The sequence below is a fragment of the Typha latifolia genome, chromosome 3, assembly GCF_019914945.1.
Source record: "Typha latifolia isolate L0001 chromosome 3, TyphaL0001v2, whole genome shotgun sequence".
NCBI lineage: Eukaryota > Viridiplantae > Streptophyta > Magnoliopsida > Poales > Typhaceae > Typha > Typha latifolia.
The window spans coordinates 18,235,863-18,259,850 of record NC_133088.1 but is presented as its reverse complement, the minus strand read 5'-3'; the positions used below and the strand labels follow the sequence as shown (position 1 = coordinate 18,259,850).

Below are 23,988 nucleotides of genomic sequence, written 5' to 3'. Positions count from 1 at the left end.
ATTATCCAAACTTCACTATTCAGCTATTTCCTTCGTTAAATTTGCGTCCTTCGCATGAGACCAATTCTGGAGGTAATATAACATCACATAACGCAACATAACGTACTTAAAAAGAAAGAAAAAAAAATCATTAGAACAGTAGATTATATAAAAAGAGACAAAGGAAGAAGAACAAGAAAAGTCCAAACTGACTCACTTAATTGGGAACGTCCCGAGCTCCGTCGATGGTCACAGATTGCTCCAATTTTTAGATCGTCGATCACAGTCAACTCTGCGCGCGAGCTGCTTCCTCTTCATCGGAACAGAGCATAAAGGTCATCGTCTTCGACGAGATGGAACTCAATCGATGGTTTGTGAATGTCTTCCTCGGTGCTTCGTAGCAACGGAAAGGAGAGTCTACGCTGATAGATTTAGAGAATAAAGCAACGGTTGATTTTTTTTGTTACTTATTAGAGGACCATTAATACCACGTCCGCATCACTGTAAGATATACCTGCGGTTCTACGAGCGGCAAGAAGCCGGCAATAATATATAGGATTACAATTTGCCAGCATATAATTTGGTGACGCGGAGGCGGAGCTGTGCTCATTATTTTTCGACAGCACTCGTATTATATTACATGCCTATTGTGGTTTTTTCATAATCGATACGTTTTACAAAGCAAAGCATATGGCTATTGATATCCATTTAATTATTCAAAAGAGACGATGTGCATCTCGAGTAGTATTATTGCAAGTTAATAATATGCCATGTGCCTTGTATGATCATTAAGATCCAGTTCGTACATATCCATTCCCATCTCCAAGAAATTGCGAGTGATTTGGGCCCTCGAAGAAAGAAAACATGGGCCTTTTCAGAGGATTCTTTTATCTTATCTTCTTCATCTGGGTGGACCTTGGCCTAGGCTTATGGGCTTCCTAAACAAAGGCCCAATCTTGGCTCGTTGGCAATAGGGATTTATATCAACAGTGCTTCCGATTTGGTATCCTGCTTCCTGTTCCAGGATAGATTCTGCCTAGGACTGCAGTGCTCTTCTTCTTTTCCCGTGCTGGTACAGTGGGATGAGTAAAACTTATTAACTCAAAAGCAGCTTCGAACCGTGATTGTGCCTCGCAAGCAGGAGAGTTTTTGACCAAATTACACCAATTTTATATTTTTTTTAAATTAAAATAAATTGTCGTTCAAATTTATTATCAAATAAGTTAATTCACTTTAGTCCTAATAAAAATACTAAATTAGTCAGTACTTTTAAAATTACTAATCAGTTCAGCATATTTATCGTTAAATATTTTTTTTTTAATTTAACTACTGAAAGACTAAGTTAAAAAGAATTATATATATTATTTTAGGACCAAACAAAAATACTGATTAGTTTAAATTTTTATTAGAGTTACAAAAAATTAAACTTTATTTAATAATAAATTTGAGAAATAATCTAATTCAGTAAAAAAAATTTAGAACAAACTAGCTCGGTAAAACCTCGCAGCAGGACGGTGCTCTGGTTTTGGCTTCTACCTAGAGAATCCCGGTCAGGCCAGCTTGCAGGATCCTCTTTGTCTAGTTGTCCTTCAAAATATAAACAATTACGTCCCCACAAATTATCTCAGTCAAGAGCATAGGACAATAGCTAGACATGAAAGACGAGCTACTACCCAGAAAATAGCATCGGTCTTATCTGTTGCAGACGAAAAGATCCTGCTATATAAACTACTCGAATTAGGGATCGAGCTTTTCCAAAAACTACGCATTTCGATCTGGAAATAGTGAGCTCCGTCAAGCTGGGGGGATTGTCAAGCTTCATCAGAGAGGCTTTTCATTATTCTGTTTTTGACGATTAGCTTACACTGTTATATACCTTATGCTAAGCAAAACTCAAGCAGTGGCATCCATCTGAGAACAATTAATTCCATGTAAGCACCATTATAAGACCTGTTGTACACAAGGGTCAACCAAAATAACTTTTGAAATTGCAAAGTGATCAATCAGTTAGCACAGTTACACCCCAAAAAAGGTACAAAGCTTTAATATGGTGTTACTATTAACTCCGCCCTCGACTAAAAGTGGATCCTGGTATGTAAATAATGAAAAGTGCCTTAAGAAAGCTTGGAATATACAAGCCCAGGTCAACTGGCAGAAATAGTTTTTAACTATGTGCATTTCAAGTTATGGTCAGAAGTCGCCTGTTCTTTTCCCTGAGGAAGTGAGCAGGAAGGACAAACAAGGAACGTAAAATCTACATTCATCGAACAAAAGGATGAGGCGATAAATAGTAATCTCTTACGCGTGATGCTCCATCCCTAGCCAAAATGCCCTCCAAATCACCCATAATCCTAGCCAACCATATCTCCAGGTTTCTTTGGATTTCCCGGAAGTAGCTTCTGATCGAGTCCAGAGATCTCTTTGTACTCAACTTAGTCTGTGTTGTTAAATCATCTCGAAAGCTAATCTTTGCAGTCTCTGATTGCAGCGAGTTCAGTTTTTGTCTTGTTTCTGTAGCACGATGCTGAAGGCGGAATGCTTCGATTAAGAACTCCGTCTGCCGCTGTGTCCGGAACTCCGTGGTAAGGGTTGGATCACAAGGGTCGCTCACTTGCTACAAGAGAAAGTATACAACTTCATATCTTATTGTTACGACACTCCAATATAATGCTATGAGTGCAACAGGATCAAGGATCATCATGATTAAGGCCGCATGATTAAGCAAGGAAAACTATATTAATGCACATCAAGGAGAACAATTCATGAAATCAAATAAAAAGGGAGATGCTTCAGGAGATTCTAATGCCCAATCAGCAATATAATATGAATATCCATGATGACCATGATTTATTTAATAAGGATACTATGTTTGCAGTCTCTTCTCTGGATTGATCAGACTGAAGTTGCCTAAAATTGCTCGACTCCCCAATGGAATCTATGGGAAATCAACTATAACCGACCTTTTATTATTGAGAAATTGAATCAGTTTTATGTTACCGTTAGACATGAAATTGCCTCAGCATATGACAGTAAAAAATTATTCAAAGCAGACAATCATCTATTTTGCAAAAGCAGAAGAGGTATGCTACAGGAGCAAGTGGACGTACAGAACAAACTAACCATTCTTCTGCAGAGGTCATCAATTTTTCCAGCAAGAGATTGGTATCTTTTTGCCTGCTTTCTCATCAATGATGGGATCTTGGAGGACTCTTCTATTCCCAGTTTTTCCAGGTTAATTAATTCTTGCTCGAGTAATTTAAGCTTATCAGGGACTCCTGATGATTCACCATCTAACTTCCAAGGGGACTCCCTCCTGAAAAATGAACTCAACATGAAGTGCTGGATCAAGAATTTGCTATTCTAGAAAGTAAAAAATTCAGTCCGTAGATTTACCTTGGCACAGGATGCTTTACATTGTACATTGACTCAAGGGAATCATACTGCATGTCCTATAAGAATGAAAACAAAACATCAAAAGCATTGATGCATGCTTCTTGAAGTACATAAACTCACTGGCAAGGGATAGTATGCTATATAGAAATCAGGAGTACTAACATAATTAACTTGGTTAAATTCATATTCTTTTGTTTCTCTCCACGCCAAGTCACTCAAGTCATTTTCACTGTATGTTAGAATTGGAAAAGAAAAAACACTGAACTACACATAACATACATCAAAGTAATGAAGCAGAAGACAAAATTTAAAGGATAACTGATAACATCATCAAGAATTGATGCACTACCTAGCAAACAATGGCCAGGGATCATAGTATGTCACGTAATACTGGACTATGGACTTTTAAAACCTCCTAAGCTGCACAGAAGCATCATGCACCAAAATTAAGAGAACTTTGTCTGCTATATCTATCAGCTCCAAGAAGATTTTCAACTCCAACAATTATATATTATAAAAAGTACCATAATATCTTCGGAACTACAAGGTTTACAAAAACATAGAACTACCTCTGAAAATAGGAATGCCAAATGCACCTGGGAGAGTGCATTTCACTATGTTAATTGCAAAGAGAAAATGTCACGTCCCAGATGTTAGCTATTTTACAGGGTGACATGTTTTGACTTCCTGTAACTTGTAACTGGCGTTGTTTCATTGCGAGCAATACACTGAATGTGCTGTCGGATGTGCACTCAGCATTGAAACTTTGATAATTGACAAGCAGAACAGCTAGTCAACACAACAAATTCTGCTATAACAAAGCTGCTTATTTTTGGATCAATATTTATTAATTTAGAAATGTCATCTCAAGAATCATGTAAGTTTAGCAGCACTTGCATCAAGATTTCGGTACACAAAACAGACTAAACCGTGTCCGAGGAATGGGGGAAACTTCAAAGGCATGGAATCCAAAATAAACTAAAAGTGAGAGAAAAATTGAAATTATGTTATCCTTTTTTAGTTTCCTGACGTAAACTATTTCAATTACTTGTAGTCGGTCCGAAGAACCTGAATCCTTCAGCTCAAACCAGCTTAATTAACTCAAAGTAAAGAACAATAATCCGACTACCAAGTCTTATGCGTCTTACTGTAGAAATCCTCACCTGCCAACTGTTCGACCTCTCGATCCATGGCTTCGCCTCTCCCTGCAGAGGAAAATATTCTGGCAGCGGGGGCGGCGGTGGATAGAACTCTCCTCGGAAATCGTTGCGCTGTGCATAGATCGCCATCATCTCATCCAACTCTCTACTCCTCTCCAAGAAGCACGCCTCCGCCATCTGATCAGTCCCCTCCGATACTCGATCCTTCCCCGTCCCCGATAAATCCCCAAAGAATTCCCCGTACTTCTCGCCCTCCTTCTCACCTGGATCCGCTTCGTCTTCCCCCCTCCTCGCCGCCGCGATCTCGAGCAACTCTTCCCTCTCCGCCACCTCCTGCTCGAGGCGCTCCACGCAGGCCCTGAGCTCCGCGTCCGCACCCTCCAACTCAGCGATCCGAGCACGCAATGCAGCGATCTCGTCGGAGCCTGCATCGATCTGGCCTAGAAGTCGGCGCTCCTCCTCGCGCCATCCGTTGCGGTGACCAGCGAAGATTTCGACTACTCTGGCGTTCGCTTTCGCCTCCTCCTTCCGCCGCGACCGTAGCTGCCGTAGCTGTTCCTCAGCCTGGAAAAGCTTGAGAGCTAGGATTCGGTTCCGAGACTGGAGAGAGGAGATGTACGATACCGAGTTCTTGGGGAGATTCGCCAAGAAGAGCGTGAAGCCAATGCCGAGGTAGGAGGCGAGGAGGGAAATGGTGGAGGAACTCGGTGCCGATTCATCCGAGATCATAGAAGTCGACGATGGTTCTGGCTTCGTCTCCCTGTCCGCTTCGGCCGCCATTACAGAAAGACGATAGAGAGAGCTTGGGAAGTGGAAATCTGGAGCCATGTGCATGTTTTAAATAGGTTGGAAGGAGGATCTCTTTTTACAAAAATACCCTTACTATTTGGCGACTATTAGCGGATGCTGGTGTTGAGTTAAGGCGGACGAGAGAAGGGGTAGTTTGGGGAGTAAGTGGAGGAGTTCTCGATGTGGGGAAGAGAGCATGTGATGAGTGACGTGGGCATTGGCGCTTAGCCAAGTTTTTACTCCGGATGAAGGGAGAAGTGTCTTTTCAATAGGAAAAGGCCAGCAGAGGACAGAGGAAAAAGGTCGGATTACCTTTTTGTTCTCCTCCATTGCAATAAAATGATGAGGGTCCTTTTTCAAAATAATAATAATAACAATAATATATTAATAATAATAATAATAGGGACACTGTTATCTTTCCATCGTATCTTCTTCGTTACATACAAACACATAACAATGGAACCATAATGATATATATAATATAGTTCACAAAAAATAATAACAGCGTGGTATGACCAAAAAAATGTTGTAATATTTGTTGTCTTTGGTGGCGAGAATGGCTGGTAGTTCTGAATCTCTACTCAACGTGCGCTTTTTTTTAAATTTTAATTATGTTAACGTATTAAAGAGAGAGAGAGAGAGAGAGATTTACAGTAAAAACATAATAGGTTAGGTAGAAACAAATTAGGTGCAAGATAAGAAAATATGATTTTGATTCTTTCACTCAATGCTACAATTTGAGTCAGTTGTTAGGCTATCAGTCATCTATTATAATTATTGAATGTGGCGTGGGCTGCCATCAAAAATAAAATGAGACCGGAGATGGGTGGATGAGAGCTCTTGTGCCGGTTGGTTGCATAGGTTGAAACCAATTAAATACTGCATTTATTGGGTGCCGGAAATTCCAGACGTAGACATCCATATATCTTGCGTTTAAAAACGATTTTAACATAATTATTTACTCCAGGCTTTGCTTTCAAAACGAGGTAACTATAATTTGCTCTCTTCTCGGGAGTCGTGAATCAGGACCATAACACGTGTGGACCATTGGGCCCACAAAGGCCTAGTGCGTCATACACTACTGGGCCTACAGGATTTTCTGGCCTTCCCTGTGATCTCCACGTATTAAGAAATTAGATTATGATCCAATTTGCGCCGATCCTATCTGGCCCAAACTAATCAGCTCTGGTCCGTTTGGACCTCTCAGCTTAGCCCGCTACTGCTTGGGGCTTGAAGAGTATCGACTCTTCGAGGACATACGTGATACGTGTAAACATACGGTGCACTCAAAATCGAGATTAATAGAGAAAATATAAATTACCATAATATCACAGTATTAATTATCTCATTGTCTGGGTAAATATCTTTTTCTACACATATTTTTTAAATGATTGAATTTTTTTTTATCATATATCTAAAGAAAGGTACAAAGTGATATAGTAAATTTTAGACTTATAATCTTATATTAGACAAGATAAAAAAATGGTCAAGAGTGTATTTTATTTTATATTGAAGAATGTGATATGTTAAAGATAGGATATGGTGGGAAAAAAAAAATTCTCTAATAAATTATTATTTTTAATTTCTTTTTTTGTTGAGTTTGAATAAAAAAGTTAATAAGTTGATGTTAATATAAATCACATAGTTTTAGATGGTTCTATTTTTTTAGTCAAAATTAAAAACGTGTGGATCTTAATTTGGCTCGATTGGCTTTTATGAACGCTTAAGATTCATAGCATCCTCAACCAGTGTAACTTACTGTGTGGGTTAATCTTCTGAGATCTAAGTTTGAAAGAATTAACCTCTAGAATAGAATAGAATAGAAGGAAGAAAATGAAAGGCATCTCTCAAATGTACAAGCACATTCTTATGGCTAATTGCAAGTTTAGGAATGTCATTATTAAGAACATTAGTGATGGGAAAAGTACTTCAATTATTAATGATCCTTGAATTTTATCGTTGCCACTATCTCTCAATCTCACTTTAACTTAATATGGATATAAGTAAGGATAGTAAGAGAGTGGCAAGATTAATTCATGGGAGAAGGTGGTGGACCTAGAGGCTTGACCTGCGGTTTGTTTGTCCTTGCTAAGGTGGATGAGGAGGGGATCCTCATTTCCCAAGACATGATTCTTGGGTTTGGCTGCATGACACGCATAGGATTGCTTCTCCTGGGTCGCCTTATATGACCCTTATAGACTAAGTTGAGGCCAACCTTCAATCTGACTTTATGCGGACTATCTTGTGGAAGCTTCCTGTGGCCTTGAAGATTTTGAGTTTTCTTGTGAAAATTAGTTTGGAACAAAGTTGCCAACTAAGGCTAGGCTCCTTAATTTTATGAGATCTAAGTATGAAAGAATTAACCTCTAGAAAATAAGGAAGAAAATGAAAGATATCTCGCAAATGTACTGGCATATTCTTATGGCTAGTTGCAAGTTTAGGGATGGCATTATTAAGAACATTATTGATGGGAAAAGTACTTTAATTATTAATGATCCTTGGATTTTTTTTTTCTATAACACTATCTCTCAAACTCACACACCATAATATAGATGTAAGAATGGGTAGTAAGAAAGTTGCTAGATTAATTCATAGAAAAAAGTGGTGGTCCGAGAGGCTTGACATGTAGTTTGACTCTGTCCTTGCTAAGGTGGTTAAGGGGATTCTCATTTCCCGGGATAGGATTCTTGGGTTTGGCTGCATGACTCGCATGAGATTGCTTTTGTTGGGTTGCCTTATAAGACTCTTATGGACTAGGTTGAGGCTGACCTTTAACTTGACTCTATATGGATTGTCCTGTCGAAGCTCCATGTGGCATCAAAGATATGGGTTTTCTTGTGGAAATTAGCTTAGAATAGGTTGTCAAGTGTCAACCAAGACGAGGCTCCTTAATTATAGCCATCACATAATCCCCATGTGTGACATTTTGTAAGCGAGATATTGAAACTGTCGAACACTTATTTCTGGATTGTGAGCAGGCTAGACAATTCTGGAACCTTAACATATGTTTTCGGTTATCATTATACTTTTAACAATAAGTGGGTTAATAGGGGGTGGCTCAAGAAAAGGGTCGATTCACCTATGACCAAAGAGATTTGACCGTGGCTATCATTGTCAATTACATGTTGCAAATATGAAAAGAATAGAAATTTCACTTCCATAACTAATCAACAAATTTCTACTTATTCTTATTGGAAAATATGGTGCTTATGACAATGGATTATTTCCATCCAACTAAAGGACAAAAAAAAAAATCATAGAAAACTCATCTCCTCCAATCAACATTGACTGGAACTCACCTCGGTGACATTGGGTCAAGTTGAACTGTGATGCATCCTTTGACCCAACTACCAACATTAGTAGAAGATGGTGAATTTTTAGAGACTCTAACGCCGATATTCTTCTTACAGGTGGAGCACCAATCAAGTGCCAAACTACTATTTATGGTGATGCTTAGATTATTGGAGAGGCTTTGAATCGCGCTAAATTTTTAAAGATTAGCAATCTACATATTGATAATGACTCCTTAATGATGGTATAGATCATAAGTAAAGGGGGAGATAGTTGGGCCACAAAAAACATGATTAAGGACAACAAACATTTACTTTCTAACTTCAACAAAATGACATTAAACTACTCTAAAGACAAATTTTGTAACAAAATGGCTGGCTAATTATTCTAGATCTAGTTTCTCTTTGATTAGGTGGGAGAGCTCAGTAATCCCAAAGTTTACCTTAATTCTGTATAAAGATGCTGCTGGCTATACATATAGGAGGGGTAGTAGGGTGTAACATTTTGGCCTTGTTGACCAATTTGAAACAAATCCTCTTTTCCATTAAAAAAAAATTAATAGCTAAACTTTATGCATGCATAACTCGACAAATCAACAGGGCTGACAACTTGTCTTACACATCTGATGTTTGACTTTGACTACTCAAGTAGAAGCATTGTATTTATTATATATATATATATATATATATATATTCACGATGACGTAAGCAGTGGCGCAAGGTAAACCAATAAGATTAGGAAACATGTGCCGGGTATTAGTTGATAAATGGATTATAAAATAATTGAAGACTCTCTCTTGAGCCGAAATTGGACTACATTAACCAACCGAGCGGTCAAATTGTTTTTTCGTCAATATAGATGACGAATTTAATTATTATATTCGCTAAGTACAACGACATGGATCAAATCAAGTATATTCGTATTTACTTTTTAAATGTATAAAAAATCAGATCTAGTTAAATTTATAAACCATCATAAATACGAACTAAAATTATATTAAAGATCAACATGAAGTACGGAAAATATTTCATAATATTTTAACTTAAATTAATTGTTTAATTCATATTCAAATAGAATTGGATCAATTTTAAATGTTTTCCAACCTCTTAGCATGTTGCCCGGAATCTACATATAACAACGGATTTTTCCTTATCTGTGAACGCAACTACGATTAGTTTACTATTAACTATAACCGAAGGGGAAGTTCCAAAAGACTCAAAAGTTTTACATTTATTCGTCGTCCAAAAATAGATTAAGTTTGATGCATTCGATTTAATTCACCACTTGCTGCTTTGCTTCAACTAATAAAGCTAGCTCGAGGAAGCGTCGTTGCATGCACTCAACTTGCATAGAATGATATAAGCAATGATGCAACGCATATTGCTCGGAAAATAGTGCGTCATCCCTTACGTAATCTAGTGCTACATCCCTTTTATAATTAAGTGGAATCTGTCCAACATTCTAAGATCCCATTGCGTCTTGTGCAAAATTAGTAAAGAGTACTATATATTTTTATTTAATCAAGGAAAGAGTGGCCCGTAGTGGTAGTTCTCTCTTATTTTATTAAAGCTCTTCGTTCGAGTGGTTGGAAAATATGGAACCACTTTTGTTGTACATCAATATACTTGGTGATGCCACCTCGGTGGCAGTAATAAATTTTACACTTTTCCACAGGGTTAGGGTTAATGCAAATTGAGGGGCAGATTAGTCCGAGGAAAAATGTACGACACAAATTGTAAGCCGACCCGTACGTTCTCTAATAAGTGGATACTTTCAAGTATCGCGTGCTGGCCACGCTCGTAAAGGTCGGCAGCTGGCTTACTTTGACTAGTAAACTATAAATAAAAGTTTGATAACTAGTAATTATTTTATTGACGACCACCATTGCAATACGCTGCTGTCTTTACTCAGCTATGACAGAAGATCACAAATATAAATAGAACACAGATTTTTTTAAAAAATAAAATTAAAAATATCTGTCCATCAATAAGACAATAACAGGAGATCACAGATTTAAATGCTTGTGAAACACGGATTTAAAAAAATAAAATAGAATTAAAATAAACCATGTCTGTGTATGCTCACGTTCGCCCATACTATTTAAGCTATAATTAATCTACTTGCTCTCAATAAATAATAATAATAATAATAAAGTAATTACCTCATTGAGTGACAAAGAGGGACCACCAAAAAGTGCATAATTCGAAGCAAGAAAACTCGGATATATCTCAGCCACGTCAGCCGTATCCAACTCATCGCCAGACGGGATTAACTGCAAAATTAACCGCATTTAAACATTGTGTCTCCCGTCTCCTCCTATAAAAACCCCCGACCTAAATTTTCATCCCGTACAAGTCGTTGGTAACGACCGATTTAAAAAGTTTCCGAAACTCCTACAATCTCTGCAAAAAACCTTTTCATCTGAAGAAGAAGAAGCGACGATGAGTTCTCGTATCGCTGGATCGATGATGAGGCAACTCAGCCCCCGCTTCTTCTCCACGGCGGCGATCTCCCGGCCGGTTGCGGCGGGCGGAATGGTTCCGCCCATCTTGATCGGACACGCCGGTGGCGGTACGGCTTCAGTTCCGGTGGCGTGGGTTGGGATCCCGGTGGCCAGCTTCCGTCGGATCGTCACCTCTCCCGAGGCGGTGGGGAAGGACGTCTCCGCCGGAGGGAGGAAGGAGGAGAAGGCAGCGGTGAGCTATTGGGGCGTAGAGGCGTCCAAGCTCGTAAAGGCGGATGGCACCGAGTGGAAGTGGTCTTGCTTCAGGGTATCTATCATTTGATCTTTCAGTAGCATTGCTATAAGCTTTTACTTTTTGTCTTGAAAATAATTGTAGCTTTGTTTGATCCATTTTGATGATGAAAAAATAGCCATGGGAGACGTATTCGTCGAACGTCTCGATCGATCTGAGCAAGCATCATGTGCCGATCACGTGGGGCGACAAGATGGCGAGGTGGACTGTGAAGGCGCTCCGTGTACCGACAGACATCTTCTTCCAGGTAAAGAAAATTCTCATTTTAGACACTTTTCTGGACTATGTTCACTTTCTTTCTTTTCCTTTTTTCATGGTAAAATGTTATGTTTTGAAAAATTATATAATATTAAAGTCGTCGGAAAATGGAAAATGGCAGCCGATGATCTGGACCGTCCAGTGAGGCGGACGGGTCTGGAACTGCGGTTGCTACTACTACAACCTACGGTCATGCAACGATCGCGTGACCGAGATTCGATGGCCGGAATTCATGTGCGCTCGCCTTTCAGTCGTTAATACCTGCGAGGTGAGCTGGTAATACCAACCGTAGTCATCGATAGTTTAAAGTGAATTAATTACGCTAAATACTACTAATTTTGATTACCAAATTAACTCAATATGGATGCGAGCAGTCCCTACTGCCGGAATTTCCTGACCATCGGGTATTTTGGCTACATTTTTTTTTTTTTAAACTTGCTGCCTTAACGGCTTGGTCAAATGCTAAATTAGTTCGTAGTTTCTCTGTATGTGAGAGGATATTTTTTTCGGGGTGGGAGGCAATTAGACTAAAATTTAGACGGTTATCGAATTTACGCTCCAATCTGTGACCTGAAAATCTAAAATACTGAATCGCGCAGAGGAGGTACGGCTGTCGCGCCATGATGCTCGAGACGGTGGCCGCCGTGCCCGGAATGGTGGCCGGCCTTCTCCTCCACCTCCGCTCCCTCCGCCGCTTCGAACATAGCGGCGGATGGATCAAGGCCCTCCTGGAAGAAGCCGAGAACGAGCGCATGCATCTCATGACGTTCATGGAGGTCTCCCAGCCCCGTTGGTACGAGCGGGCCCTCGTCTTCACTGTCCAGGGCGTCTTCTTCAACGCCTACTTCGTCACTTACCTCCTCTCCCCCAAGAACGCCCACCGCATGGTTGGCTACCTCGAGGAGGAGGCCATCCACTCCTACACCGAGTTCCTCACTGACCTCGAGGCCGGCAAGATCGAGAACGTCCCCGCCCCCGCCATCGCCATCGACTACTGGCGCCTTCCTGCCGATGCCACGCTCTCGGACGTCGTTAAGGTTGTCCGTGCCGACGAGGCCCACCACCGTGATGTCAACCATTTCGCTTCTGTAAGTATTTATAACTAGCTATATCACCAGTTGTCATCGTCTTGTAATTAAGTAGTAATTTGATGTAATTATATATAGGCAAATTAACTGTTTGGGTTGGCATGGCAGGACATCCATTACCAGGGACATCAGCTAAGAGATCTTCCAGCTCCGGTTGGGTACCATTGATTCCTTTCTATTCACTGAAGCTGGAGTGCCACGGAATCTCGCCATCGCGTAAGGAAGTGGTCGGAATAAAGAGCTGAGCAATTAAGTTGAACTTTGCATGTATAAAAAAGTAGTGTGTGTGTTTGATTTATTGTGCTTCTGTTAGTCTCCTATGTCGATGTTGCTAACTAAGAAATTGGCCTTGTGTTGACAGTTTGGTCGTATTCCTCTGTTGGTTTTTGTCTATTACAAGTCCATTGATACATCCCTTCCTCGAAGTTGCTGCAGTAGAGTTTTTGTTCACTACTTCAATGTTGAGCCTGTGAACTATCCGTGATTGGTATCCTTCCTGGCTCACAGGCTTTGAGCCAGGAAAAAAAAAACAATGAAGGCCTTATTACGAGCCCATTAAGGTGCCTCGATCAACTGGAGCACAAGTGGGTTCTTGGGCTTTGTCCGATGTATTTACTGACCAACTATTTGTTTTCGCTTCATTCACTAGTTTAGTAGATGCATCAGACAAGGAATTTGTAAACTCTTTAGCTTTAGTCACTTGCTACGTCGATTAACTACATCAAATTAGTCTGCTGGGTAAGAAGAGCTCCTCTTCTTTACCATTCCTATCTTTCTATCCTTTTGTTAAATCCAACCATTAATTTACTTCGGGTTGTAATAGGAACATTAGAAAATTAAGTCCTATAACAAGTTTAATCCGTGATTACTTATTTCTAGTTTTGTAATTTTAGATTAATATGGAGTTTTTCTTTTTGCATGTATACATTTTATTTCTAAATCTAGTCTAATCATGTATATAGTTTATGATTAATTAAAACCAAAATTTGCTAATATGTAAAGATATCCGATCACAATTGAATTTAACTATATCTCCTGTTGTTGACTTTAGTGATGATCGACTTCACCTTTCTTAATGTCATCAAGCTGCAGATTTTCTAACGATTTATTAGTTGCTCAATCTAGGAGATAAATATTTACAAATTATATTAGCATCCAGCTCTCACTATTTAATGTTAAATTAATTAGGATCTATCACATACTCAGCTGCCTTGGTAACTCAAATTGCACAAGTAACTTCGCAATTTATGTCATGGTATTCTCCTGACAAAAAAGACTGATATATTCTTTGATTGCAAAATAAGGCCTAATTTACGTGGTACTGGCAAACAACAATCAGGATTAGAATTTATAAAGAGGTAATGGAGTATTTACCCATTAAAAAAAACACCAATTACTGCCAATTTAACAATTAAGTTACTGTTCTTTTCACCGTTCTACTTAAGCCGCTGGACAAGGTGGTTGTGGAGAAATCCTCTCCTCTTCTAAATGTCAAACTCTTTATTACCGTTTTCCAACTTAGCCGCCGGCTACTAGAAACTTCATATTTCGTCTACTTTGTGCTTTCGGTATCTCGCCGGTACCTCTAGGTTTATCATTACCGACACTTCACGCTATCAACGAGGGATAAAGTTATTCGCCTTACTTATGATATATCGTTACCTCATTAAACTATCCGCGAGACATCGTAAACAGGATCAGGTGCACTTCAAATGGGCTACGTTACGTAGCATTAATTTTCTCCCCCAAACTTGCCAAAGGCAACTTCGAAGATGTTTCCCACGTGGACGATCGCTGACGAACCGACAAAAGGCGGCTATATGAACTCTCGCGACGCCAACCGATTCCCTTCGCCATAGATGTTGGAATCCTAAGTCAAGGGCTACTGCCTCTATTGATCTACTACAACTCTGTGATTTCTTCCTTCCAAAGGTTTGAGACGATGACCTCTCGAATGGGCGGCTCTATCCTTCTGAGGCACCTCGGTGGCCGCCTTTTCTCCACCACCACGACGGCCGTTCGATCTGCGGCGACCGCGGAGGTGGCGAACTATTTCATGTACGGCGGATCTGCGCCGGCGAAGGGGATGGCGATGTGGGTGAGGGTCTTCCCGGTGCGGATGGCGAGCACGACGGCTTCTCCGGCGGTCAGCCGAGAGGATAAGGCGACGGCAGCGAAAGATGCCACCGGGAAGGACGGAGCGGGGACTCCTCCGAGCGCGAAGAAGGAGATCGTGAGCTATTGGGGTATCCAGCCCTCTAAGCTCGTCAAGGAGGACGGCACCGAGTGGAAGTGGTCTTGCTTCAGGGTAAGCCTGATGCTTCCTTTTCTATATCTCTTCAATTTTTTCGAAAATCTCAATTCAACAAGATATTTTATTCTGGTTATGCTGGATAGCCATGGGATACGTACAATTCGGATGTGTCCATCGATCTCAAGAAGCACCACGTTCCGACGACTTTTCTCGACAAGGTAGCGTACTGGACAGTGAAGGCCCTCCGAATCCCCGTCGATATCTTCTTTCAGGTACTACGAATAAGATTATCCCAGAACCCCTATTCCGGCCGATCTTTTCTATTTCAGTTTCCTCCCCAAGAATTCCCGGCAATTTGGTGATATACTTTTGTGACGCAGAGGAGGCACGGACACCGAGTCATGATGATTGAGACCGTGGCCGCAGTCCCTGGAATGGTGGGCGGCATGCTCCTCCACCTCCGCTCCCTCCGCCGCTTCGACCACAGCGGCGGCTGGATCCGAGCGCTTCTTGAAGAAGCGGAGAACGAGCGGATGCACCTGATGACGTTCATGGAGGTGGTGAAGCCGAGATGGTACGAGCGTGCCCTCGTCATCGCCGTGCAGGGCGTCTTCTTCAACGCCTACTTCGTGGGCTACCTCCTCTCCCCCAAGTTCGCCCACCGCGTCGTTGGATACCTGGAAGAGGAGGCCATCCATTCCTACAACGAGTTCTTCAAAGACCTAGAGGCTGGTAAGATGGAGAACATTCCGGCTCCCGCCATCGCCATCGACTACTGGCGCCTTCCGGCTGACGCTACCCTAAAGGACGTCGTCACCGTCGTCCGTGCTGATGAGGCGCACCACCGCGACGTCAATCACTTCGCATCGGTGTGTTTAATTAACTCCTACTTTCTCGGAATCAATGGAGTTTGTTCTGTTTGTTGAATTCCTGTACGTATTCTTGATTATTTTTTCCAACTATTTTGCAGGACATCCATTACCGAGGCATGGAGTTGAAGGAGACGCCGGCACCGCTTGAGTATCACTAATAGTATCACGCTGACCGCCTATTGGATATTAGAAATATTAGTTGTTTTATCCATAAAAAATATTAGCTGGATATATAGAGAATTGTATACTGTGCATGCATGCATGGGATCTACTACTGATAAATAGATAATACTTAATTGCCGTGGATTGTGTCGTTCTCTGCCAACCTTCGAGGTATAAACTGTCGTGTAAAAGGAGAAATTGAGATTGGAACTTTTTATTCTGGTTGAATCTGTGTTGCTGCATTTTGAGCTTTTATGGTAGTGAATTCATGGCATGTCATCATTCTTTAATTTCTTCTCAGCTAAAACGAACTTGCACTATTGATTCTTACAGTGATCTCTACTCAGGCATTTAGTATTCCTATATGTTGGGAAAATGTTCATATAGCATACTAAGTTTTCTTTCTTCCTCTTATTACAGTTGCTAACTATATTAAAAGAGCATGCTCTATCTATTAGTGGAGTCAAGATTCGTCCAAGTCTGGATAGATCTGAGCAAGCTGACCCGACCACCTGGGGTGATTATTAATAAGAGCACAAGTGCGCTGCTTGTGATAGATGTACCGACCAACTAGTGTCTTCCCCATTACTTCTCTTTATTTATTTATTTATTTATGTTAATAAGTTTTCTCTTCATTCACTAGTTTAATAGATGCATCAGACAACGGGATTTCCAAAATCTTTAGCTTTAATAACTTTATACGTGGATTAATTAGATCGAATTCTTCCGTCATGTACTATGCATGAGAAGATAAAAAATATCCATGTAAAATAATAACAATTAAAGAAGCATCAATTACTGCCAATAAAGCAATTAAGTTACTGTTCTTTTTGCTCTCTTTTATTAATTACGAGATTATAGGATAAACAAAGTGCTACTAGCTAGGCGTCAAAATAAATGGGTTGCTCAGGGTGAATGAATGAGAGAGGAGAAAGAAAAAAGAGATAGAAAATAATTAAAATAAATAATTAAAATGATAATTAAATAAAGTAATATTTTTTAAAGATAAAAAATAATAATTAAGTAAGTTAACTAGTATTAAGATAAATTATTCCACCGTAATAGAGATTTATTACGTAGCTGCTGCAGCACCAGGAAATCTGTTGAAATATTTAACCCTTTATTACAAATTTTCCAAGTAGCTAGCCGCCGGCTGCTATTGATTCCACGTTTTCGGGAGACTGACTTGGGCTGCAAGAAACTTTTGCTTCCCGTATCTCGCGGGCATATGTAAGCTCAACAATACCGATTCTTCACGCAATCCAATCCACGAGACATGAGAATATTCGCCTTACTTATTTACTCTTTAAAAGATTTTTTTTTTTTTTAAAAGAAAAAAAAATCTCTTACGAGTGAGTACCCAGGAGACCAGATATCGTATTAAAGGTCCAGGTTCCAGTTCCTGGGATGAGGAACTTTCTTGCTCTTCACATCTGCTACCTAAACATTTTCCCCCAAACTTGCCTTAGACAACGTAGATTATGTATTCCCTCGTGGACGCCGTGGAGTTATTCGTTCGCTCATAGCTTTACAACTATCGCTTGCTATGTTATCTCCTTTCAAACGGCCACGTCGCTTCCAAGAGAGTCCAGTCCACAAAGGGGTTTCACGAATGCGGTCACCGCCAACCAATTAACCGCCTAACTCGCGACAATAGCTATCGAAGGAGAGGAGACTTACCGAGAGTGACGCGACTCGAGTGTTCACGAACCGACAAGCAGCTTCTTTATGAACTCTCGCGACGCCGACCTATTTATTATCTTCGCCGTAGTTATCGGAATCTACTAATAACAGCTCTGAGTTCTTCCTTCCGATTTCTCGTATTCCCAAAGGTATTGAGACGATGACTTCTCGAATGGGCGGCGCTCTCCTTCTGAGGCACCTCGGTGGTCGCCTCTTCTCCACCACCACCACCACCTCGGTACCTAGATCTACGGCGATTGGGGAGGCGACGAACTATCTCATGTACCGTGGGTCTGCGCCGGCCAAGGGGATGGCGGTGTGGGTGAGGGTCTCCTCGGTGCGGATGGCGAGCACGACGGCTTCTCCGGCTGTTGGCCGAGAGGATGAGGCGACGGTTGCGAAAGGCGCCGCTGCGAAGGAGGGGGTGGGGACTCCTCCGAGCGCGAAGAAGGAGATCGCGAGCTATTGGGGTATCCAGCCCTCTAAGCTCGTCAAGGAGGACGGCACCGAGTGGAAGTGGTCTTGCTTCAGGGTAAGCCGATGCTTCCTTTTTCTATTACTCTTCAAATTTTCCAAATTTTCCCAATTCAACAAGATACTTAATCTGGTTTTGTGTTTTTAAAATTGATAGCCATGGGAGACGTACAAGTCGAATGTCTCGATCGATCTGAAGAAGCACCACGTGCCGACGACCTTTCTTGACAAGGTAGCGTACTGGACCGTGAAGGCCCTCCGAATCCCCACAGATATCTTCTTCCAGGTACCATGCATGATTTAATCCCAAAACCCCTAGCCTGCCGATCCTTTTCTATTCCCGTTTCTTTCCATTCAATTTGGTGATATGATTTTTGTGACGCAGAGGAGGTACGGGTGCCGAGCCATGATGCTTGAGACCGTGGCCGCAGTCCCAGGAATGGTGGGCGGCATGCTCCTTCACCTCCGCTCCCTCCGCCGCTTCGAACACACCGGCGGCTGGGTCCGAGTCCTTCTCGAAGAAGCCGAGAACGAGCGGATGCATCTGATGACGTTCATGGAGGTGGCGAAGCCCCGGTGGTACGAGCGAGCCCTCGTCATCGCCGTGCAGGGCGTCTTCTTCAACGCCTACTTCGTGGGCTACCTCCTCTCTCCCAAGTTCGCCCACCGCGTCGTGGGATATCTGGAAGAGGAGGCTATCCATTCCTACACCGAGTTCCTCAAAGACCTCGAGGCTGGTAAGATCGAGAATGTTCCGGCCCCCGCCATCGCCGTCGACTATTGGCGCCTTCCGGCGGACGCTACTCTAAAGGACGTCGTCACCGTCGTCCGTGCTGATGAGGCGCATCACCGCGACGTCAACCACTTCGCATCGGTATGCTTAATTAACTCCCACTTTTTTTGGAATGGGGTGGGTTGGATTTATCTTTTAAGTGGAAGTGAGAACTTAATAGTGTTTTACCCAATATTGATGTAGTTGTTATTGGGATTTAAATCCGAAATTTTTTCAGACAGTACGAGTTTGTGTAACCAACTGATCACTATCCCTGTGGCGAAATGGGTTATATTGGATCTCTATACGTATTCTTAATCTTATTATTTTTAAAAATCATTTTGCAGGACATTCATTACCAAGGCATGGAGTTGAAGCAGACGCCGGCGCCTCTCGATTATCACTGAGAGTATCCTGCTAAGTTCCGCGATTTGGGCATTTCAAGTATTAGCTGGATTTATTGAGAACCGTATAATGTATAGATGGGATCTATTACTGTTGGTTGAATGAATAATACTTGCTGTGACTGTAAAAAGAGATTTGAGTTTGCAACTTGTTATTCTGGTTGCTGCATGTTACAACTCGGAGAAATCTTTGTGGCTGCATATTGAGTTTAGCTACTATTCCCTTATCGGGTTCTTTGTTGGAAAATGTTTCGTATAACGTAAGCTATTCTATTTTGTCCCCTGACAGCTGCTCTGTTACTGGAGTTAAGACTGTACTCGGAAAGATATTGGTCATTTGTTAAGAAATGTAAAGATAGTGGTCATTTCTTAAATCATTTCTGCAGTTATAAACTGCCGCACTATCCATTTTAGCTTTTGCAAATCCGAGCACCAGATCACTATTATTGTTCTTCGGAGTATTCTTTTTTGTTTGTAATATTCTGGTTGGGACGGTTCCATTTTGTTCATCCGGGGTAAGTCAAGATTGTATTTGTGAGATAACAAGATGATTGAAATTTTTTGATAATTCAACTGTAAGAGATTATAGTTCGCTGCCGTTCGTAAAACTCTTTATTATGTTGCTTGTACTACAATACATATGAGCTCGGAATTTGGAGATGCGAGAGTTCGGCCATGAACTGGAGACCTGGAGTCCAGAAAATCCCAAAGACAACAATTGCGAGTAGGCCCAAAGAGTAATAACATCTTCCATCAGATCTTTCCTGAGTTCCTTCGAATATTCAGATAAATTCTCTGCAGAGCTCTGTGGAAATGAAACTGAGTACCACATAGGTCTCATGAGGAATTTTTCCACAAGAAAGATTTAATAATACGCAAGATTCTATCTGAATCAATCAGATAAAGAATATCTATGACTAGTTCCTAATAATTTTAATTATTCCTGAAATATAAGGACATGCAGCCATGCATATCCCTTACAAGTAGCTTATTTCTGGCAAGGGATTTCAAATGAAGAACCTCTATGGGTATTTCTGACAAGAAAACTAAGACTAGATTCTATACAGAATATCAATTCCGGTGTGGAGACTGAAAATACTAACCCTCCGGTTTTCACATTGCTTGGCCCCTGTCCCCCTGGTATCCAAAGCTCTAATGACCTAAAATTAACCTGACAACATACAAACTACAAAACTGGAAACTTGATGTTTCGACTTACTGCAACCCCCCCTCTTCTAAAATATGTTGTTTCCTAGCAATGGGCATGGATTAACCAAAAAAGTACACAGTTATCTTGAGATAAGAAATTGAGGATCTGAACCGCTATAAAGATGCAATAGGAATATCTTCAGACCTGTGCATAAGGCCTCATAATGCTTCCTTGAGTTGAAAGGTCCTCAACATTGCTCTGGCTTTGTCGTACTCATTCAGAGCAACCAACGTGTTCTTTAAACGACGGGCAAGGAGACGAGCATCTTCCTCACTTACACCTGATGCACGCCGCTTCTCCAATTTGTTTCCTAGTTCTGCCACAAAATCCGCTAGAGGCTGCAACTTCCGAGTAGGATCTACTGTGACCTCTGGACCAGACCAAACTCCTGATAGTGATACAACAAATTCTCTCTGTCCTCGTGATAGCATCATGAATATTCGATATAATGCTCTTGACATGAGGCAGAAGTTTTCCCCTCAACAACTCTTCCAGAGCAAGCTTCTCTAAAACTGGAAGTGCTATAATATTTTTCCACAAGCAGATATTTCCTAGCAGACGAACAGACATACCAAACCTATATGCTGCAAACTGTGCAGCACCTGGCACAGCATTTGTGACCACTGTACCCCAAGACGGTACATTAAGACTGGAAATGGCCTCAGTCAAACGTCTACCAACAACTGCCAACAATTCGTGCAAAGCCCTACTTGAACTTGGAACATAATTAACCACCATGTTAGTTGCAAAAACAGCATTTTTAGTCCTTTGGGTGCTCAAGATGTCCCAGCAGTGTGCAATTTCATGGTGCAATATTGAAAGAGCTACCTTCTCCACTAGTTCTGGGATAAGATTCGCATCAGCATCATCAGGATCAAAGTCGTGAACTTTTCCTGGCAGCCCATAGTTAAAAAGTAGCCTGTGCCACTCCATGTCAAAGAAATCTATTGTATCGTAGAGAGGGTCCCACTTCAGAAGGTCCAATCTCACATAGGGAGTGAACAAGGCGGGCACACTTAACGATACATAAGCATCTCGGTAAGTTGATGAGTATTGATTTTTCCATCCTTCAAACTTTTCCTTGACAATTTTAAGGTTGGAGTACTCTTCAGATGCATCACTGAAAATCTGTTCAGCAGTTAGGAGCAACTCGTTGCGGCTAGATAGGCATGCATCACTCTCACTATCACTCTCATCAGTGCTCAGTTCCCCTTCAATCTGCTCACAGACATTATTCTTCCCCATGGATAACATTCTTTTAGATTCAGACCGAGCTATTCTTCGCTGTCTATACTCAGCCCTTCGAGTAAAGTCCATGAGCTTTTTAAGATTGATATCTCTACCAAATTCATCTAGTTCCACCGGCAGCTAAGATGTACGCTGATCCAGAGCCCGCCCTTAGGACTTGAATTGCTGCACTAACAGCAGCTTCCATCTCATTTCCTTCTTCGACAAAGTCAGCTGATCGCCTTTCTGAAACAGCTAGTGCCCGCTTTTCATGCAACTTCTACATCTGTTCTTCCAATTCTTCTATGTAGAATGCCTTGTCATTTAAGAAATCACACATGACAGAGATAAAATCACAGAGTTGTTGCATGAAGACATACTTCTTGTCAGTGGCTTCCAGAGACTCCTCCAGGGTAGATATCTCCGAAAGTGCCTCTGAGATATGCGTATCTGCCCTGACCAAAGAATTCAAGGTAGTCTTATGAGATTCCCTAAGCTTACTGATGTTCTCCTGCAGGGCTCGCGTCGCAATCTCTGCTTGTTGTGCGATAGACATGACCTCTGCACTCCGTGTGATGACAACAGAACCCCCAAGAGGCAAGCCGCTGAGCAATGAACGATGGGCAACTGCTGCATTGACGGAAGGCTGTGGCTGCAATGATGCAACAGCAGGAGTGCTGGTACTTCCTCTCTGTGCAGAAGTTTCATCAAGCCTCCTGCCTAGACCCTTCCTGAACTGCTCTTCCTCCCATTTCCTCTCCTCATCTTCATCACCATCACCAACACCAACCTCTTGAAATCCACCATTAACAGCTGAAGGAACCTTCTCCTTGATACTTGTATAAACACCCTTCTTTGGCCCGACATCTGCATTTTTGCCTTCGAACATAGCAATTCTGCCTTGCAAATCATTGTCTTCTTCATCACTGGAACCACCTGCAGATGCGCGACTACTTATCATACCACTGCTGTCAAGGGATATGAAATCAGGCAATGGGCGGTGCGGTTGCTGCAGCTGCTGCCTCTTGGCCCGGATAGCATTAATTGTTGCCTGATCAGGTATCACTGGCAACTTCCTACCTTTCTCTGTATCATCGGTAGGACTTCTGGGATTTGGTCTCCGAGAAAGACATGGTCGTTTGGGGTTTTGGCAAACTGCCGAGGGGCCGGGCATTCTTCTGGAGCTCGCGGAGCCTCTCCTTGGTGTACTCGCCAGTCTGCGGCTGAACATTGGAAGGTATTAGAGGGACAGAACTCAAACTCTTTGACCGATCTTTTGATGCACTGAGCGTATGAACGGAGGCGGCCGATGAGAGTTTTCGGGTGGGCAGGCCAGGCAATGCAAAGCTGTCGTCTTCCTCCTCGTCGTCGTCTGCGAAACTGAGGCGCTTTGGGCCCTGCGGTTTCTAACTCTTGGATTTTGCAGCGGGTGGGGCTTGGTTTCTACTATTCGTAGAAATGGAGGCGGTGGTGCTTGGTTTCGGGCTCGGTTTCTCCTCGCCATTAGCATCCCCAGTCTCGGATCGACGGCGGAAATTTTTGGCTCTGCAACTGCTCATAAATACTCACCTCCTCAAATCGAAACACAACCTTATGGATCGAATTGGATCTATTTTAAGATTGAAAGTTGATGCGCTCTTCGATCCAAATCACATCAATGAGAAGAAGCTCAACAGAGTGAGTCAAACTAATGGAGCTTCTGAGATCTAAACTAGTTGTCATCTTGTGGTAAACGAAACCCTAGAAAGAGGAGGAGAGAAGCTATGGAGAAGCGAGAGGCGATTGATGGGGTAGAAGAAGAGGAGCCGATGATCCTGACCTCGTCCGTTTATTCTATTTATTCCCTTCTTTGCTTCTCTTCTCTGTCGTCGTCGTCGTCTCCTTCGTGGTTAGCTTTGGCAAAGGTTTCGAGAATCTCGTTTAGCTCTTCACCTAAATCTCGAGGGTTTCAAAGGTGCCGGCAGTCATAAGCTTGACTGGGTCGGATGGCCGTTGGGTCGCCCCGAAGATGGTATAAATTTGGTGCTGCAATGTGAGACAAGATCGCACCTCTGTTGTGTTGTGGTTTAACCGGTGGTGCCAAAACAGAAGGTGATATGAAACTAATAAATATATATATATATATATATATATATATATATTTCACTTGGTCTACGGAACTTTTTTCTATTATGTATATATATATATCAAGGTTTCGGGCACGTAACAAAATACAT

At 41.7% G+C, this 23,988-nt stretch overlaps 4 protein-coding genes and 1 pseudogene across 4 annotated transcripts; 3 read left to right on the top strand and 2 right to left on the bottom strand.

Annotated features, from left to right (window-relative positions):
* Positions 1-1,932: 1,932 nt before the first annotated feature.
* On the bottom strand, positions 1,933-5,350 carry LOC140784853 (uncharacterized). Its single transcript, XM_073132443.1, has 4 exons — positions 4,536-5,350; positions 3,373-3,428; positions 3,100-3,292; positions 1,933-2,593 (listed from the first exon to the last, which is right to left on the bottom strand). The coding sequence occupies exons 1-4, from the start codon at positions 5,310-5,312 to the stop codon at positions 2,240-2,242; spliced, it is 1,380 nt and encodes a 459-aa protein (XP_072988544.1). The 5' UTR covers positions 5,313-5,350; the 3' UTR covers positions 1,933-2,239.
* Positions 5,351-10,917: 5,567 nt separating this feature from the next.
* LOC140784854 (ubiquinol oxidase 2, mitochondrial-like) lies at positions 10,918-13,139 on the top strand. The gene is made up of 4 exons (XM_073132444.1): positions 10,918-11,383; positions 11,487-11,615; positions 12,226-12,714; positions 12,823-13,139. The coding sequence occupies exons 1-4, from the start codon at positions 11,054-11,056 to the stop codon at positions 12,880-12,882; spliced, it is 1,008 nt and encodes a 335-aa protein (XP_072988545.1). The 5' UTR covers positions 10,918-11,053; the 3' UTR covers positions 12,883-13,139.
* Positions 13,140-14,455: 1,316 nt separating this feature from the next.
* LOC140785196 (ubiquinol oxidase 1a, mitochondrial-like) lies at positions 14,456-16,230 on the top strand. Its single transcript, XM_073132968.1, has 4 exons — positions 14,456-15,022; positions 15,112-15,240; positions 15,349-15,837; positions 15,939-16,230. Exons 1-4 carry the CDS (start codon positions 14,657-14,659, stop codon positions 15,996-15,998), a joined length of 1,044 nt encoding a protein of 347 aa, XP_072989069.1. The 5' UTR covers positions 14,456-14,656; the 3' UTR covers positions 15,999-16,230.
* Positions 16,231-17,582: 1,352 nt separating this feature from the next.
* On the top strand, positions 17,583-19,582 carry LOC140784253 (ubiquinol oxidase 1a, mitochondrial-like). Its single transcript, XM_073131540.1, has 4 exons — positions 17,583-18,217; positions 18,317-18,445; positions 18,545-19,033; positions 19,279-19,582. Exons 1-4 carry the CDS (start codon positions 17,846-17,848, stop codon positions 19,336-19,338), a joined length of 1,050 nt encoding a protein of 349 aa, XP_072987641.1. The 5' UTR covers positions 17,583-17,845; the 3' UTR covers positions 19,339-19,582.
* A 986-nt stretch (positions 19,583-20,568) lies between these two features.
* On the bottom strand, positions 20,569-23,805 carry LOC140784252 (transcriptional repressor ILP1-like; annotated as a pseudogene).
* Positions 23,806-23,988: the final 183 nt, after the last annotated feature.

Bases quoted from the DNA above. Each gene is read 5' to 3' on its own strand.
- LOC140784853 (XM_073132443.1), bottom strand. From the start codon at position 5,312: ATGGCGGCCGAAGCGGACAGGGAGACGAAGCCAGAACCATCGTCGACT. The intron at 3,429-4,535 runs GTGAGGATTTCT...TCATTCTTATAG, and splicing joins AGAGGTCGAACAGTTGGCAG to GACATGCAGTATGATTCCCT. The intron at 3,293-3,372 runs GTAAATCTACGG...TTCATTTTTCAG, and splicing joins GTAAAGCATCCTGTGCCAAG to GAGGGAGTCCCCTTGGAAGT.
- LOC140784854 (XM_073132444.1), top strand. From the start codon at position 11,054: ATGAGTTCTCGTATCGCTGGATCGATGATGAGGCAACTCAGCCCCCGC. The intron at 11,384-11,486 runs GTATCTATCATT...ATGAAAAAATAG, and splicing joins GGAAGTGGTCTTGCTTCAGG to CCATGGGAGACGTATTCGTC. The intron at 12,715-12,822 runs GTAAGTATTTAT...TTGGCATGGCAG, and splicing joins ATGTCAACCATTTCGCTTCT to GACATCCATTACCAGGGACA.
- LOC140785196 (XM_073132968.1), top strand. From the start codon at position 14,657: ATGACCTCTCGAATGGGCGGCTCTATCCTTCTGAGGCACCTCGGTGGC. The intron at 15,023-15,111 runs GTAAGCCTGATG...TATGCTGGATAG, and splicing joins GGAAGTGGTCTTGCTTCAGG to CCATGGGATACGTACAATTC. The intron at 15,241-15,348 runs GTACTACGAATA...TTTGTGACGCAG, and splicing joins CCGTCGATATCTTCTTTCAG to AGGAGGCACGGACACCGAGT.
- LOC140784253 (XM_073131540.1), top strand. From the start codon at position 17,846: ATGACTTCTCGAATGGGCGGCGCTCTCCTTCTGAGGCACCTCGGTGGT. The intron at 18,218-18,316 runs GTAAGCCGATGC...TAAAATTGATAG, and splicing joins GGAAGTGGTCTTGCTTCAGG to CCATGGGAGACGTACAAGTC. The intron at 18,446-18,544 runs GTACCATGCATG...TTTGTGACGCAG, and splicing joins CCACAGATATCTTCTTCCAG to AGGAGGTACGGGTGCCGAGC.